The sequence below is a fragment of the Sinohyriopsis cumingii genome, chromosome 17 (genome assembly GCF_028554795.1).
Source record: "Sinohyriopsis cumingii isolate HCF-2022 chromosome 17, ASM2855479v2, whole genome shotgun sequence".
NCBI lineage: Eukaryota > Metazoa > Mollusca > Bivalvia > Unionida > Unionidae > Sinohyriopsis > Sinohyriopsis cumingii.
In genome coordinates this window covers 106,864,630-106,879,685 of record NC_142977.1, presented here as the reverse complement: position 1 = coordinate 106,879,685, position 15,056 = coordinate 106,864,630, and the positions used below count along the sequence as shown (strand labels likewise).

General features: G+C 37.3%; 1 protein-coding gene across 1 annotated transcript; it reads left to right on the top strand.

Moving 5' to 3' along the window:
* Positions 1–6,209: 6,209 nt before the first annotated feature.
* LOC149779624 (T-cell differentiation antigen CD6-like) lies at positions 6,210–14,480 on the top strand. The gene is made up of 3 exons (XM_089940415.1): positions 6,210–6,846; positions 9,652–9,945; positions 13,837–14,480. Exons 1-3 carry the CDS (start codon positions 6,675–6,677, stop codon positions 14,205–14,207), a joined length of 837 nt encoding a protein of 278 aa, XP_089796541.1. The 5' UTR covers positions 6,210–6,674; the 3' UTR covers positions 14,208–14,480.
* Positions 14,481–15,056: the final 576 nt, after the last annotated feature.

The window sequence follows — 15,056 nt, the reverse complement described above, 5'->3', positions numbered from 1 at the left end:
TTGGGAATTAATACAAATCTTGACCCTCCTCCCAGATTTTGGATTCGTTACAAATATTTGTTACATCAGGGTTCAATTTCAGAAAGTTTGGGATTTAATACAAGTCGTGAATCTCCTCCCAGATTTTGGATTACTTCGGTTATATAAGACTTGAGTAAGAATTGAAAGTGACAATGATTCGATTGCAAATCTCATCTGCAGACGCAATCACCATGGAGATTTTGTCACTGAACCTTTCGGACTCCCACTGGAGAAAGCATATGCGATAAGGCAAACGAATCAACACTTTCCATCACACATTGCGGTGCACTACACAAATCCAAGCCCATATCCGTCTAGTCCCGCGTTTCGGGCCCAAATGCGAACAATTATATGAACAAAAACCAAATTTAATTCCACCATTTTGAAAACGAATTCGCTCTCAGCCTAGAGTTGTAAAATACATGTTGGCAATTGGAGAAACATGACTTTCCGTCAAATCTTAAAATTATTATCATTTATTGCTTGATTGCCTGGCCACATCGGTACCTAGCGTAATGATAGAGAATATAAATCGCTCTTTGTTGTTCTGCAGTCGACCGTGTCATAATTGATGATTCCACGAAGTCCTGCAATCTACCGTATCCCACTGATGAGTCCATGGCGCTCAAGTACAAGCCACACATGCATACTAACAGTGTGGCACATTTTCTTGAGTGCATCGACTTCAATCCAGATCAACAAAGTTTTCCCGTGAACTTCATGAAGAAATTTTAAATATTGTCCAGCAGAGAACAACTTTGATTTTCGATATGAATGTGGTATGTAAACAAGAAACTAATAATGTACGGATTTTGTGCCTTTTTCCATCATACTTGTGTTCTGAAGCGCTTATAGTTGTAAAGATTTTACTGTATTTTACATTTTCATTTTTAATGCCTATATCTTTATATATAGTTGGTCTCTCACTATAAAACGCACATAGCATACAGTGGTCTCTCACTATAAAACGCATATAGCATACAGTGGTATCTCACTATAAACTGCACATAGCATACATTGGTCTCTCACTATAAAACGCACATAGTATACAGTGGTCTCACACTATAAAACGCGCATAACATACATTGGACTCCCACTATAAAACGCACATAGCATTCATAGTCTCTCACTATAAAACGCACATATCATAGATTGGTGTCTCACTATTAAACGCATATAGCATACAATGGTCTCACTATAAAACGCACATAGTAGGCCTATTGTAATAAATTTGGAGTATGCGCATTTGGTTATAGCGCCCTGTTTTAAGGAATTATTAGATTTGTGTGATTATTTGTGTGATTATTGAAATTCGGCGCAACGTAAATATCCTTAGCCCGAAATAATTATCCAATTACTACGAGCAAACTTCACGTAGTGAAGTGTTAGTGAGTTTGCATGATACCATGGTTCACTAGTAGTAAATTCAAGCCAAAACCGAATGAATGTCCCTGTCGTTAGATAGTCAATATTAAAATCTAGTGGTGTACATTGGTGGTGTGACTGCAGTGGCAGTATTTACGGCAGGAAACCGGTAAAATACACAAAGGAATAAATAAGAAGGGACTTGGCAGATACCTCTTAGATCGCTATGGGGGCAAATGTGCTGCAGTTACACTGGCGAAATGTGCCTGGAAAGCATACATTGACTGGCCTGAGATAGTTCCCAGTGTTAGGGGTACTCGTATATTTTCTAAGGCGTGAACGGCTGGCGGTACAGAAACCTGATGAAGATAAACCATGCAGATGTGAGGTTGATAGATATTTGGCAGGTTGTTTTATCTGTGGTCTTGCATTAGAGTAAAATTTAGGTATAAAATGGACACGTCGGGCTTTCTAATTTACAGCTGAAGTTGTATGGAAGTCTTTGGAAAGTTGGGGTAAACTTATGACTTCTAGCGAGAATCGCGCCAGGGTTTGACAACCGCTCAGTCAAGTAAGGACCCTTGGCTTGTAACAGTGTACATTGGTCTTACAACATAAAACGCACATAGCATAATTGGTCTCACTATAAAACGCACATAGTATAATTGGTCTCTCAATATAAAACGCACATATTATACATTAGTCTCTCACTATGAAACGCACATAATACATGTATACATTGGTCTCTCACTATAAAACGCACATAGCATACATTGTTCCTTGACATTAAAACGCACATTGGTCTCTCACTATCAAACACACATAGTATACATTGGTCTCTAACTATGAAACGCACAAAACATACATTGGACTCTCACTATAAAACGTACATAGCATACATGGTCTCTCACTATAAAACGCACATAGTTTGCATTGATCTTTCATTATAAAACGCACATAATACATGTATACATTCGTCTCTCACTATAAAACGCATATAGCATACAATGGGCTCTAACTATAAAACGCGCATAACATACATTGGTCTCACGCTATAAAATGCACATAACATACACTGGTCTTTCACTATAAAACGCACATAGTATACATTGGTCTCTCACTATAAAACGCATATAGCATGCATTGGTGTCTCACTAAAAAACGCACATATGCATTGGTTTTCCACTATAAAACGTACATATCATACATTGGTCTCTTTAATACGCACAGATTATACATTTACGTCTCTTTGGATTCGGGTCTCATTAAAGTGGCCAAAGTTTGTTTTATTATTTCGATAAAAAGTTGTTTCACTAGACTTTCCTTCTTTCCTTATGACATCATTAAATATCAATTCGTGCGCTTTTGCGCACTAGCTTCTCGCATTATAGCGTAGTGTAAGTCTGTCTCGCCCATAGCGCAGTTAATGTGCACTAGTATGACATGTTTGTTGTAATATACCAAAATATAAGACTGTCTCACCTTTAACACCCATTATATTCACCATGATGATGCATGCTGATTGTAATATACCCAATATACGGCGTTCTTACTTATAACGGTCTTTTGGAACTCTGTTATGATACAGACATGTTGCATTATACCTCAGTATGCGCAGTTTTATCTATAACACGGTTTATAAGCACTAGTATGACATGCTAGGTTAATTGCCCGTCCTAGGACGGGACTGAAATAATAAGAAAGTAAAGCAGTGGGAAAAACGAGTTTGAAAGAAAGTTTGAAGATAAAACTTTGGGATGCCGCTGGAAGTTTCGAACTCGCAACCTCTTGTTTGGAAAGCCGGATTGCTCATCCTAGGACGAACTTATAAAAGAAGGTTTTGTCACGGGAATAAAATAAGTCAAAAGATAGATAAAAAATTAAGAAATTTGGTTGAGCGAGTTTGAATGAAAGTTTGAATCTAAATATAAAAAATTTAAAACAATTGGGATGCCACCGCAAGTTCGAGCGACTATGTGTTTGGCAAGTGGGATGCATAGGAAGAAAGAAATGTAAGATGTGCGCCATTTCGACATTTGCTTGTTGCAATATACATCAGTATGCGGCTTTCTCACACAGGCTTATCTCAGTAAAACACGAGTCACTCCAATACCTCCCATAGTTAGTGCTGCAAAGAGGTATTAATGTCTTTTTCGCCGTAAATCTGATTGCATTTTAAAATGTTATAGTTCAGGTAAATGCTTTGTGTTGTTAAAAGACGTGCATTCCGTAGGCAGTTTACACTCGGTAGCCTTTATAACAGTTTGTAACACAAGACCAGGCAGAAACAGTACGACAAATGATAGTACCAAGAAAAATGATTTGAAAGCCGTCTAAATATGTTAAATCGGATATGAGGATCGCCATTCCTGGAGATGATTTGAAATTTCGAACATTTTTTGTAAACATACCTCTTTGAAGAAAACTACATTTTATAGGTCAGGTTTATCCTCTGATGTGTTTGTTTAGTGCTTTTTAGTGGACTTAAATTTATAATAATAACCACAATAAACAAATCTAGCACCAGCTGTCATCGCATCTTTCCCACAACTTTTAAAGAAATATTTCGACATCTGAGTTTAAGTGGTACGATTTTGCTTATCAGCCAGTATGCTTGCATGATTCTCATCATTAATGTTTATCTGCCGGCATGTTTGCGTGTTTCTCATTAATTTTGCGGCGTCTTTATGTGTATACGATCTGGCAGACTTTTGAAATAAAATCAAACTTTCAAGCAATATCTGTCGGGCTGGTGAATATAGACCTATTTACTAAATGATGGTTTCTTTTCAATTATTTTGATTCCGTTTCGATGCAGCAACAAACAACAAAAACAACAAAAGAGGCAATAACAACTACAACACAGAACTCCGAAAACTGGCGATGGCAAGAAAAGAGTCGTCATAGGCTCTCTCCGTCTCCTCATGTTACTCCTCTTCGAGTACCTCCATATCCTCTTCTCCGCCTTCTCGTCCTACATTTCTTTCCACTACTATTTCTTCAACTGTTGTTTCTGACACTCCTGCTGACTACAGTACTGCTTGTAATGATGCCACTGTTTTTATTGCTATTGTTACTGTTGCTGATGTTACTGCTACTACAACTACTGTTACTACTACTACTACTATTACTACTATTGCTACTACTATTTCTGCTACAACGGTTACTGGTTTAGTACAGCTGCCGTGTACGGATCCCTTAGATTGTTCTAAAAATTGTGTATATTCTAGTGACAAATACTGAAACGATATCTTTTCAAGGCACCTATGAAGCAATTAACTAATCGACAGACAATAATCTAATGATGATATTTTACCGATAGAATAGTTGTTGATTTATTTGATTGGAGTCTGCAGTAACCCCACGGGCGTAGATGTTGCTCTTACTCATTTGTAGGTTGGACAGAAAGGCAGTAGGAAACAGAAAGACGGCCCCAGGCAGAGACATTCGAATAAAAAGACCGAAACAGATACCCAAAGTAACAATAAATATACATCCCGGTAGTTAACAATGGTCAAGGATAATGTGTGTGTGTGTGTATGTGTGTGTGTGTGTGATTTAGACTTTTAACGTAGCATTAACAATTTTCCATTCATATCGCTACGATGTCTGCAGTGTCGCAGTTTAAAGTGATGTCTAGCACTGGGGCATCATGCCGCAGACATATAGTGCGATGTCCCACCCAGTCACATTATCCTGACACCAGGCCGACCAGTCCTAACACTAACCTCTTAATGTTGAGCGCCTAGCGAGGTAGCTGTAAGTACCAGTTTTAGAAGTCTTTGGTATCACTCTGTCTGGGTTCGAAGACGCGACCTCCCGCATCCGAAGCGGACGCTCTAACCACTAGGCCACCAGAGCGGTCGGTCAAGGATAATACAGACAAACAGGCGAATATACAGACAGAAGGATGATTACAGGACATAGACCTAGAAAGAGCTAATTTATCATCTAACCCAAAGGGTTAAACATCACGTGATATTTTGATCTGCTATGATCTGATCAACGTCTGCAACTAATATAAGTCTAATAAAGTCCATTTGAATTAAATCTGTAAATATGTCCTAAAAGATAAAACTTCAACAAAAGGTATAGGCCTAATGGTTTATGAAGAATTGAATTTATTTTTCTGTTCACGAATGATGAATTTCTGGGGTAAAATTGTTTGTAGTTAAAAAGAAAATTTCACACAATTTATACATATAGAGAATATCTAATTTGTAAAATTTGATATAAGATATATCGTGACTGAAGCGGAAAAACTGTATCGTAACAACTTTTTATGAAAGTCTCTGTTCCTACCTTGGAGCATGCACTAAAAGATCATTGTATATTTCAAGCAGGAATCCACCAGTTTTAAAGAAATAGATATGTTAGTCAATGTGCGGGATATTCTTCTCCAGTCTGAGAAGTCAACATCACAGACCAATTTTCATGAGAGAAAGGTAAGTTTAGCCAGTGCAAACCCCCAGAAATGACGTATACCTCGAATTAAACTGACATTTTCTTTTAAAGACTGTACAAATAATGACTTACCCAATTATTGGGAAAATATATACAATAGTCGATCATTTGATTAACAGATTCCGAAAATATTATTACGATGCAAAAGAATAACAAACTTATTTTAACTACATTTCACAAGTCAACAGATAACTTCTCAAAATAGAGCTTTGTTAGGATCACATTCTTACAAACTCTACGGTGAGTGTATACTCTGTCGGCGACAGATATACTTTCTGATATAAAAAAATCCAATAATTCAATAAAAGTTCAAAATATTACATAATAAGGGTTCTAAATTTCCCCTTTATATGTTATATAAAAAGATAACAAATATCTCAGTATCTATTATCTGCTATTCTATTTCATATTTAAGTGTAAACATGTTCCACGTTCACATACTGTAGTGTTGGTTCATGTGCATTTTGGTGGATAATCCAGCAGTCTGAAATAAGTAAATGAAAGCAGTGACGCGTAATATTTACCTCATTTGTCCTAATAAATCTCAAGAGTCGTTAATAATTTTTGCTCTAGAAATTCCGTTTCTTTCCCAATACAACGCCCTCTGAAAATATTGCAAAGTCATTTTATCAGACACAAACATTCATAATTCATAATGTAGTTTGTGGTGTAGCTCATTTGAATAACAACTTTTTTTCTAAACAAACAATGGCACTTCCAAGATCTTGAACATAAATTACAGTGCATTTGACGTAGAAATTTGCAGCCAAATTATTCTTTAAAAGGAGCCAAACCTTCTTAATGTAGACAATGTTTATCCCCCGATGAAAAGGTTGTACAGCGAGAAGATCAAGAAAATGGTTACATTTTATTTTATATGTATATTACTGCTGGTACATCATGAATCTGTTTACTGTGAGTCGTCATCAACCACAGCTACATCCGATACAAGAAATACGATTGATGCAGCAGGTACAACGGACAAACGAATTACAGGTATTACAATAACTACTTATGATAGAAAACTAGAGGGGAGACAACAAATAAAACTCATACTTCTACTAAGTGTTAACAACTGTGAGTGGAGGATAGATAATTAGCCATCATAACAGTCTAAAATTAGATGACGTCACATAAATTACATTAAATCAGAAGGCGATATCCTGCATGACATGCGGTTCCTTGTCAATTGAAGTTTATAATTTCTAGTCTAATATCGTTATTTTGTTTATTTGTGAAATCAGATTAAATAATTATATTAACAAAATATATTCAAGTATCAATTTTGAAAGCATGTGCGTGTTTCAAACACGTGTATAAGACTAAGAACTGTAACGTTATCTTAATGAACTTAAAGATTAAATTTTCAATAAGGGTGCGGCCTGGATGTTATCCTTGATGATTGAGATTGAGATGGCCAGTCTATCAATATGATTCATTTGTACTGTTTAGGTGATGCTCTGACCAGTAACACGTTGCACTTATTGGTCAACCGCATTTGCCAATATTGTCTGACGTCATGTGACGCCAAAGTTGCGATTAAAGTGTAACCCATATTTATACTTGTATAAAGTTTTCTGAGAGAGGGACTGTCATAGATGGTTGCATTCATCTATTGAAGCAACATGGCGAGCGAAAGGGGTCGCCCACCTTGTTGCCACTATTTAAATTTTCACACGAGAGTTTTCTGGGCGCGCTGTTCTGATTCGACACAGACACTCTGGATAAAGGTGCTAAAACAACATTGTTGGCCTCCTTAACCAAACATCATGTCGGTACATTTTTTATTTATCGACTTTAAGGCATGGCAAAAACTCTGTGTGTGTGTGTGTGTGTGTGTGTGAGAGAGAGATAGAGAGAGAGAGAGATTTGGATGTTTAATGTAGCTTTAACAATTTTTTCAGTCATATCGCTACAATATCTGTAGTATGGCAGTTTATAGTGATGTCTAGCACTGAGGCATCATGCCGCAGACATGCAGTATCATGTCCCACCCAGTCACATTATCCTGACACCAGGCCCACCAATCTTAAGGCTAACCTCTTAATGCTGAGCGCCAAGAGAGGCAGCTACTAGTATCAGTCTTTGGTATGACACGGTCGGGGTTCGAACTCGCGACCTCGCGCATACTAGGTGGACGCTCTAACCACCTAGGCCACCGGAGTGGTCGGACGGCAAACTATAAATGTGAATAAAACATGTATGAACAACACATTTTGGAAACACGAACTGTCCGTCATTACAAAGTTGTAACTTTTACTTTTGCTAAATATACACTCCTTCTTTAGCGCTAAATGATGCAGTGCCGGCATTAAATAAATAAATCACATTGTTGCCTGACATTCTTTTTTTAAATTACAAATTCTGTCAGTTGCAATACTACATGTAAACATTATTAAACTAACATAGATTAATTTAATAATTTTATTAACTTGAAAATTCATGAATATAACGTTCATCAAGAATATTCTGATTGTATGCAATATATGTACATATTGCGCCAATCATATTTGAATTGGATAGCTCATAGTTTGAAATGAGTTTCACCATTATGTTTCGGCACGGAGGAAGGGTCTAATCTTAGCAATAACATTTGTCGTCACTGATAGGCGGTTTCTGAATATTTGTTGGATTTGTTTTTCGCCATGATTACATGTTGTGTATAATTCTAGTTTGTAATTGACCTTCGAACAAAATGAAATTCATAGTGTACCTGACTAGGGACATTGAATTTGTAAACAACATAATATATACGTAATATATATCTGCGAGTATAGATTAAGCATTTGGGTTATTTTCAATAGAGGTAAACATGTTTATCTTACTCTGAGTCTAAGGTGTTGGTATCGCCCCCCCCCCTGCATACATCCTGGTGTGCCTGATGTCTGACATTTCCTTTCTTATAATTTTACTAATAGATCTTAACTTGTTGACAACTTAGAATGTTCTAGAAAATGAACTTTTGACCCTCATCCTGGCTTTATTACTTTTTCTTAGTTGTATATATAATGTTGCTTCCTTACACATTTACTTAGTCTTGACTTAAAATATTAAACAGAATCATTCTTATTGATCTGTTCACTTTATATGGATTTATTTACTGAAATTATTATTCACTATAATTACAAAGTGCTCAAAACTTTTCTAGAACAGAAACATTAATTGGGATTTATAGTGAATTCTAACGTCATTGATTATATTATTGTGATACATCCAAAGACTATCGACACATTTCCACTTTCCAGACCAGAAACACGTTAGCACTTTCGAGACTAACGGCACATCAAAATATTAAATATTGGAGTTTGTTGGGAATAGCATAGAATTTTAATGGGAATTTTATTTATCTTGTGACAAAGATTTTAGTGCCATGTGCGATTTAATTCACAATACTGTAATCTCTTTCAAAATTTTCACTTTGTGTATCAGGGAAATACAGTAATGTTGAATTTTACAAAACATATTAGTTTTCGCTCTTTAATGTTACTAAGTTTAAGACCATAGAGTCGTAACCACACACACACACACACACACACACACACAGATATATATATATATATATATATATATATATATATATATATATATATATATATATATATATATATATATATATATAGAGAGAGAGAGAGAGAGAGAGAGAGAGAGAGAGAGAGAGAGAGAGAGATCAAACAAAATCATTACAAAATGTCGAGGTAATTACTTTAGAATCTGAACCTTTAGCCCCGTTGTATGTGATTAATGCTTTATTATGCAAAGGATGAACAAAAAAAATATTAACAAATTTTGTTCTTTTCACAGAATATTATCTCAAACTTGAACATGGCAAACACGGATGGGTTGAGATCAAAATACTTAACACCACGGATTATCTTTGCTCACACACTTTCACTGACGCAGACGCCACGGTGGTGTGCAGAGAGATAGGTTACAAAGGTGGTTTTGCCTACATACTACCAGACTACTATCGTGATGTTTATCATGGAATGTTAAGTCTCGGATGTAACGGAACAGAAGAGATAATACGTGATTGCAGTAATTTGACTTATGCTTCAAACTGTCGTCCTGCCGCTGCATACTGTTTTAATAACTCAGGTAGAGAAAATATTTGCATGCAATATTTTTTTATGTTATTTTTTACATCTCAGATCTATTTGCATATCCTTTAAATGTTATCTAAAACCAATAATAATTAAAGACTTTATATGAGAAGAATAAAAGCCTTTATGACCTTGTACATCATGTCCAATAACTTGTTTGATATCCAATTTCATAGCTGCTTATAGATAAAGCAGAAATATACTGAAAAAAATCATAAGTTTATGAAGATATTATGAACTATTTGGTAAAGTGGAGGCATCAATTATCTGCAGGGAAGCACAAAAATGAAGCACATGAAATCAAATCACCCATTCATCCAGTCCACGTATACATTTTGATACCCTCCAAAAATCGATAATATACTGAAATTATGGTCGTTTAATTAAATGTAGTTCATATCAATCTAGCTTCAATCAAACGAGTTTGTTTCTTTTCATCATTCGTGGAAGAAGTCCTTTGGGGGATGGTTTTTGTGTTGCTTTCTTTTCTTTTGTCCTGTAAGATCTGTTCGTAAACGGAATTCGTATTGATTGTTTCTGATTTATGAAGACTCCTCGATGAAAGACAAAAAGGGTACTAGAGTCTCACGCCAATGTAACATGTGAATGTTGGTCGTGGCAGCCTGAATATGAATTTGTTGGTCATCGTCGTCATCACTCGTCTTCGTCACAGCAGGATCATAGGGACTTCACTGCAGCTCTCCATCTGTCGCAGTACTGGGCTATCAGTTTTACCTCACCCCAAGACATGCAGACGGTCGTAAGTTAAGTTTTCAGGGATATTCTCCAAATCATTTTAGGTCATCCTTTTCTGCGTTTGCTTTCACGGTTCCAATCCATGGAATGGTGAACCATGTTTGGCTGGTCTGTCAGATTGGTATGTCTAATCCATCTGCACTTGTGTTCCTTAATTGTTTTGTATATGGTTTTCAGATCCGATCTCAGTCTCTCATGGGGATTCAGTAGAGCCATTGATGTGCAGACTATGCTGGAGAAAACTACTGACGAAGACCCATAGCTTATGTTTCAAGTTCTGTGTGTGTCACCAAATCTCTGCCCCATATCATATCATTGATTATACGTTAGAGTTGAAAAGTCTAAACTATGTTTCCAGGTGGATGTTATCATTCATTCGGACAGGACGGAGAGTGGTAAAGGCATGGCGTACCTTGGATATGATGATCATGTCCTCCTCATCCGTTCCACCTGATTTGTTCTCAGTGTAGTCAAGGTATATAAGCTTGTCGACACTCTCAAAGAGAATATGAACATCCTTGTTTGTATTGAATCCCAGACATTTTGTTTTGTCAGCATTGATCCCCAGGCCGGTAGCTCGGGCTATGGTATATAGTATGCTTTCTGTCTTTAATTGCATGTGCCAGTGTGTGTTTTGTGATTGTTTGTGTGCGTGTGCGTGCGCTCTTGCGCGCGCGCGCGTGTGTGTCTGTGTGTGTGTGTGTGTGTGACAGAATTCGAGCATCATTTGTAAAGTTCAGATTCTCCAGTTTTTGGACCAAGGTTCACTATACTTCGTGTGGTTGATTTACCTCCATCTTCGTTATCAAGTATTTCTCTAGTGAGAGGGTCATTGGTGAAAGTAAGAACCCTTGCATGACGCCATGATCACCAGAAAAAGAAGGAGACAAGGCTGTGTTGTGTATGACATGACAGGTCGTATCTTTGTTAAGGCACTGGATAATCCTGAAAATCTTCTCTGGGATGCAGTAGCATCTCAGGATATTCTGATGGTACTTCTATCCACCATGCTAAACGCTTTCCTGAAGTCAACAAAATTTGCGCACAGAGGTGACCTACAATCTGGTGAATGTTCTTTGATAATGAAGATTGTTGCTATTTGGTCTGTACACTATTTCTCTCAGTCCAGAATCCTCATTGTTTTTCTCTCAGTCTGGAATAGAAGCCTGGTCCTCTCGACGATCTGCTTTGTAAGAATCTTACTTGGTAAGAATAGGAGCTGAATACATCAACAGTTCGAGCAGTACATGGGGTCTTCTTTCTTAGGAAACTTGACAATGTAATTCCAAATCTTCTTAAGCCCATATTTCCTGAAGAAGGTCCGTCATTGTGTCTCATGTAATTGTGGCATCTACTTTTAAGGCTTCTGGGTGGATATTATTACGGCCAGTGATTGAAACAATTATGATATTCATAATCGCTTGTTTGACATATTCGTGACTAAAGGATTCTAATGTCCAGATATTCTCCTTCTTCATTGATCGGTGGGTTTTCTACACGTTGCCCGAGAGCATGTCGCTAAAATGCACCTTCCAGCTGGTTCGCAAATGATATTCTCATCCTTTCCACGTGCAGGCTTGTTTGAGTCTGTTGTCCTCCTCAAACATGTCGTCTGATATTGTATAGTGTCTTCATATCATTTAGTTTTACTGCTCTCTCTTCATCTGTGGGAAGTTTTCGCTTATCTTTCCTGGCTCTCTTCTTGAGTCCCTAATTCGGTGTTTTGTATTTCTTCTGAAGATGATTTCTGTGCTAAGGTCTTTACTTTCATAAGTGTCGTCTGATTTCTTGTTTGTCTTCAGTCTTCTTGATTTTATCTTATCACAGCTACATCGCGAACGTCCATCTTCTGAATTGCAGGACGTGAATGTGCTTCAACTCGTAAAAATTTTTTTTGCAAGGATCCATTGTCAAGGTCAGCAAGTTCCTGGAATTTGTTGGAGAAGGAAATGGTGAACTCAGTCGTGAGCCTGGAGTTGTCGTAATTGGGTGTTTCTGCAGTCCAGTTTTCATTATGTTACTGATAATAGTCTTCAGTGTTACCAATGATGAGTACACGTCCGATCGTATCTATGACCATTCTTGCATTCATGCCGCCCATCACAAGTGCCACATCCCCCTTTGGTATTCTGTCAAACACACTCTGCAGCGCTCATATAATACTATTTGTCTTCCTATTCTGCAAGGTTCGTTGTTGCATAACACAGCACGATTCTTATCTGTTGGAAGTTTGACTGGAAGTGGGCTGTCAAAATCCTCTTGATGACTGGTTCCCACTGTATCCGACTTTATTACTTCTTGCTTTTTTACTCAACACCAGTCCTACTCCATTCGTGTAGACGTTATCGTTCTGAGTAGATCAGTGGATCTCTGATGCGATTTGATGTTTCCATCGAACCTCACTCAGTCCTAATATCTCGAATCTGTTACTGTCCATCTCATTTGAACATTTGTGCCGAATTCCCTGTCTTGTACAATAATCTCACATTCCATATGCAGACCAGTCTCAGTGAAGGGAGATTTGCCGGCAAGCCAGCTCCGTCTCTTAGTGGGATGTAACTACCCCACCCACATCCTCAATTCGGCAGCACATATATCTACCGCAACTTGATGGACTATGACGGTGTAGAAAAAGAATACCTTCTAGAGCCTGCAGCAAATGATTAACGATTGCTACATTTTGTACTTGACGCCAGCTGGATTAATATTTAACTTCTGTGAATTAAAGTAATTATTTCCGTCGCTTATTATTCCATTCAAGTAGGTGTTTAACCAGGTTTGTTGGTGAACAGTCTTTATTTTGTCATATAACACGAGAGGCTATTGATGGGAATAATGAGCTCTTTAGTTACATTGAACACATTGGAGCCAACGTAAGGCAGATTTCAACTCATTTTATCTACCTTATTTTATATTTTATTTGTACTTTGAAACCCCTTTCCACAGTTGCACTCACTTATTATCAGAGGAAAGTATGATGTCCTATTTGAATACTGGATTATATGACAGGGAAAGACCAATGGATAAATGCATTTTGATTATATATATTCTCTATTCCATGAGATAAATAGATAGATAGATAGACAGATATATCGACTTAGTGACATAAGGTTCTTAATTTGCGTTACAGGTTTCGATTTTCGTTTGGTCAATATATCAACTACCGGTTATGGTCATCTCGAGATGGCTTTAGATGGCGAATGGCGACCAGTTTGTGCCTGGGACACGATTGATAATAATCAGATAGTACTTGATCTCCTTTGCCAATATATGGGATTTTCAAATGGAACATCAGCACCTAGAGTCGAGAAAAATCCTGTCGAAAAGTTCTGGCTTCCATACATGTGTGGATGTCGAAAGGGCGGCAAGCTGCTTAGTAGTTGTTCCGTTGTCCTAAATGACGATGAGGTGCCATACAATCGAGTGGAATGGAGAAACAACAGATATATCAGGCGGTATTATCAATGTCTGAGGTTGCTTCCTTTAATCAAATGTTTTTAAGTTTGATAAATGTAAGTTTTGTTTGGAGATGTTGCGAAATACGTTTTCGGAATTTTGTTACTTGTACGCTACAAACTTGTCTAATAGATTGCTTACATTTCCATTGTCATTAATGTCTGTTTTGCACTTTTAGAGATCAGTGGCTCAAACAACATGTGTGACTGTACAAGTCAGTTCAAAACTATCATCATATCATCCGTTTTAATCGTCTATATTGATTTTCGGCAATTTTGATTATTTACTCTCTAATAAACACATTAATGTCTTGCAAAAGAGGGATTATCAGAGAAATATAGCATCGCACACTCATTAGCATGTAAAATCAGAGTTATTACTTCTGCTAAATCATCCATTGTAAGTAGAATTAATTCTTCGTTTAAACTCGAAGTTCATCAAAATTCTGAAGTTATAACTTATTTAATTAGCATGAGTTATATAGTGGCTGTCACAACATGTCGGATCTGCTCTGACAAGTTGTGTGTGTATGTGTGTGCGTTTGATTTGGATTTTAAAAGTAGTTTTTACATATTTCCAGTCCTATCGCTACGATGTTTGCATTGTGACAGTATAATGTGATGTCTAGTATTGGGGCATCATGCCGCAGACATGTAACACCATGTCCCACCCAGTCACATTATCCTGACACCAGGCCGACCAGTCCTGACACTAACCTCTTAATGCTGAGCGCTAAGCGAGGCAGCTGCTAGTACCATTTTTTATAATTCTTTGGTATGACTCGGCCGGGGTTTGAACTCGCGACATTCTCCATCCGACGCTCTAACAACTATGCCACCTGAGCGGTCTCTGACAAGGGAGGAGAATTAAACAAAATAATCCTTAAAGTTCTGT

What these genes read in the sequence shown, in the direction of transcription:
- LOC149779624 (XM_089940415.1), top strand. Translation starts at nt 6,675, where the DNA reads ATGAAAAGGTTGTACAGCGAGAAGATCAAGAAAATGGTTACATTTTAT. An exon ending in AACGGACAAACGAATTACAG is followed by an intron (nt 6,847 to 9,651) that starts GTATTACAATAA and finishes TTCTTTTCACAG; the next exon opens with AATATTATCTCAAACTTGAA. An exon ending in ATACTGTTTTAATAACTCAG is followed by an intron (nt 9,946 to 13,836) that starts GTAGAGAAAATA and finishes TTTGCGTTACAG; the next exon opens with GTTTCGATTTTCGTTTGGTC.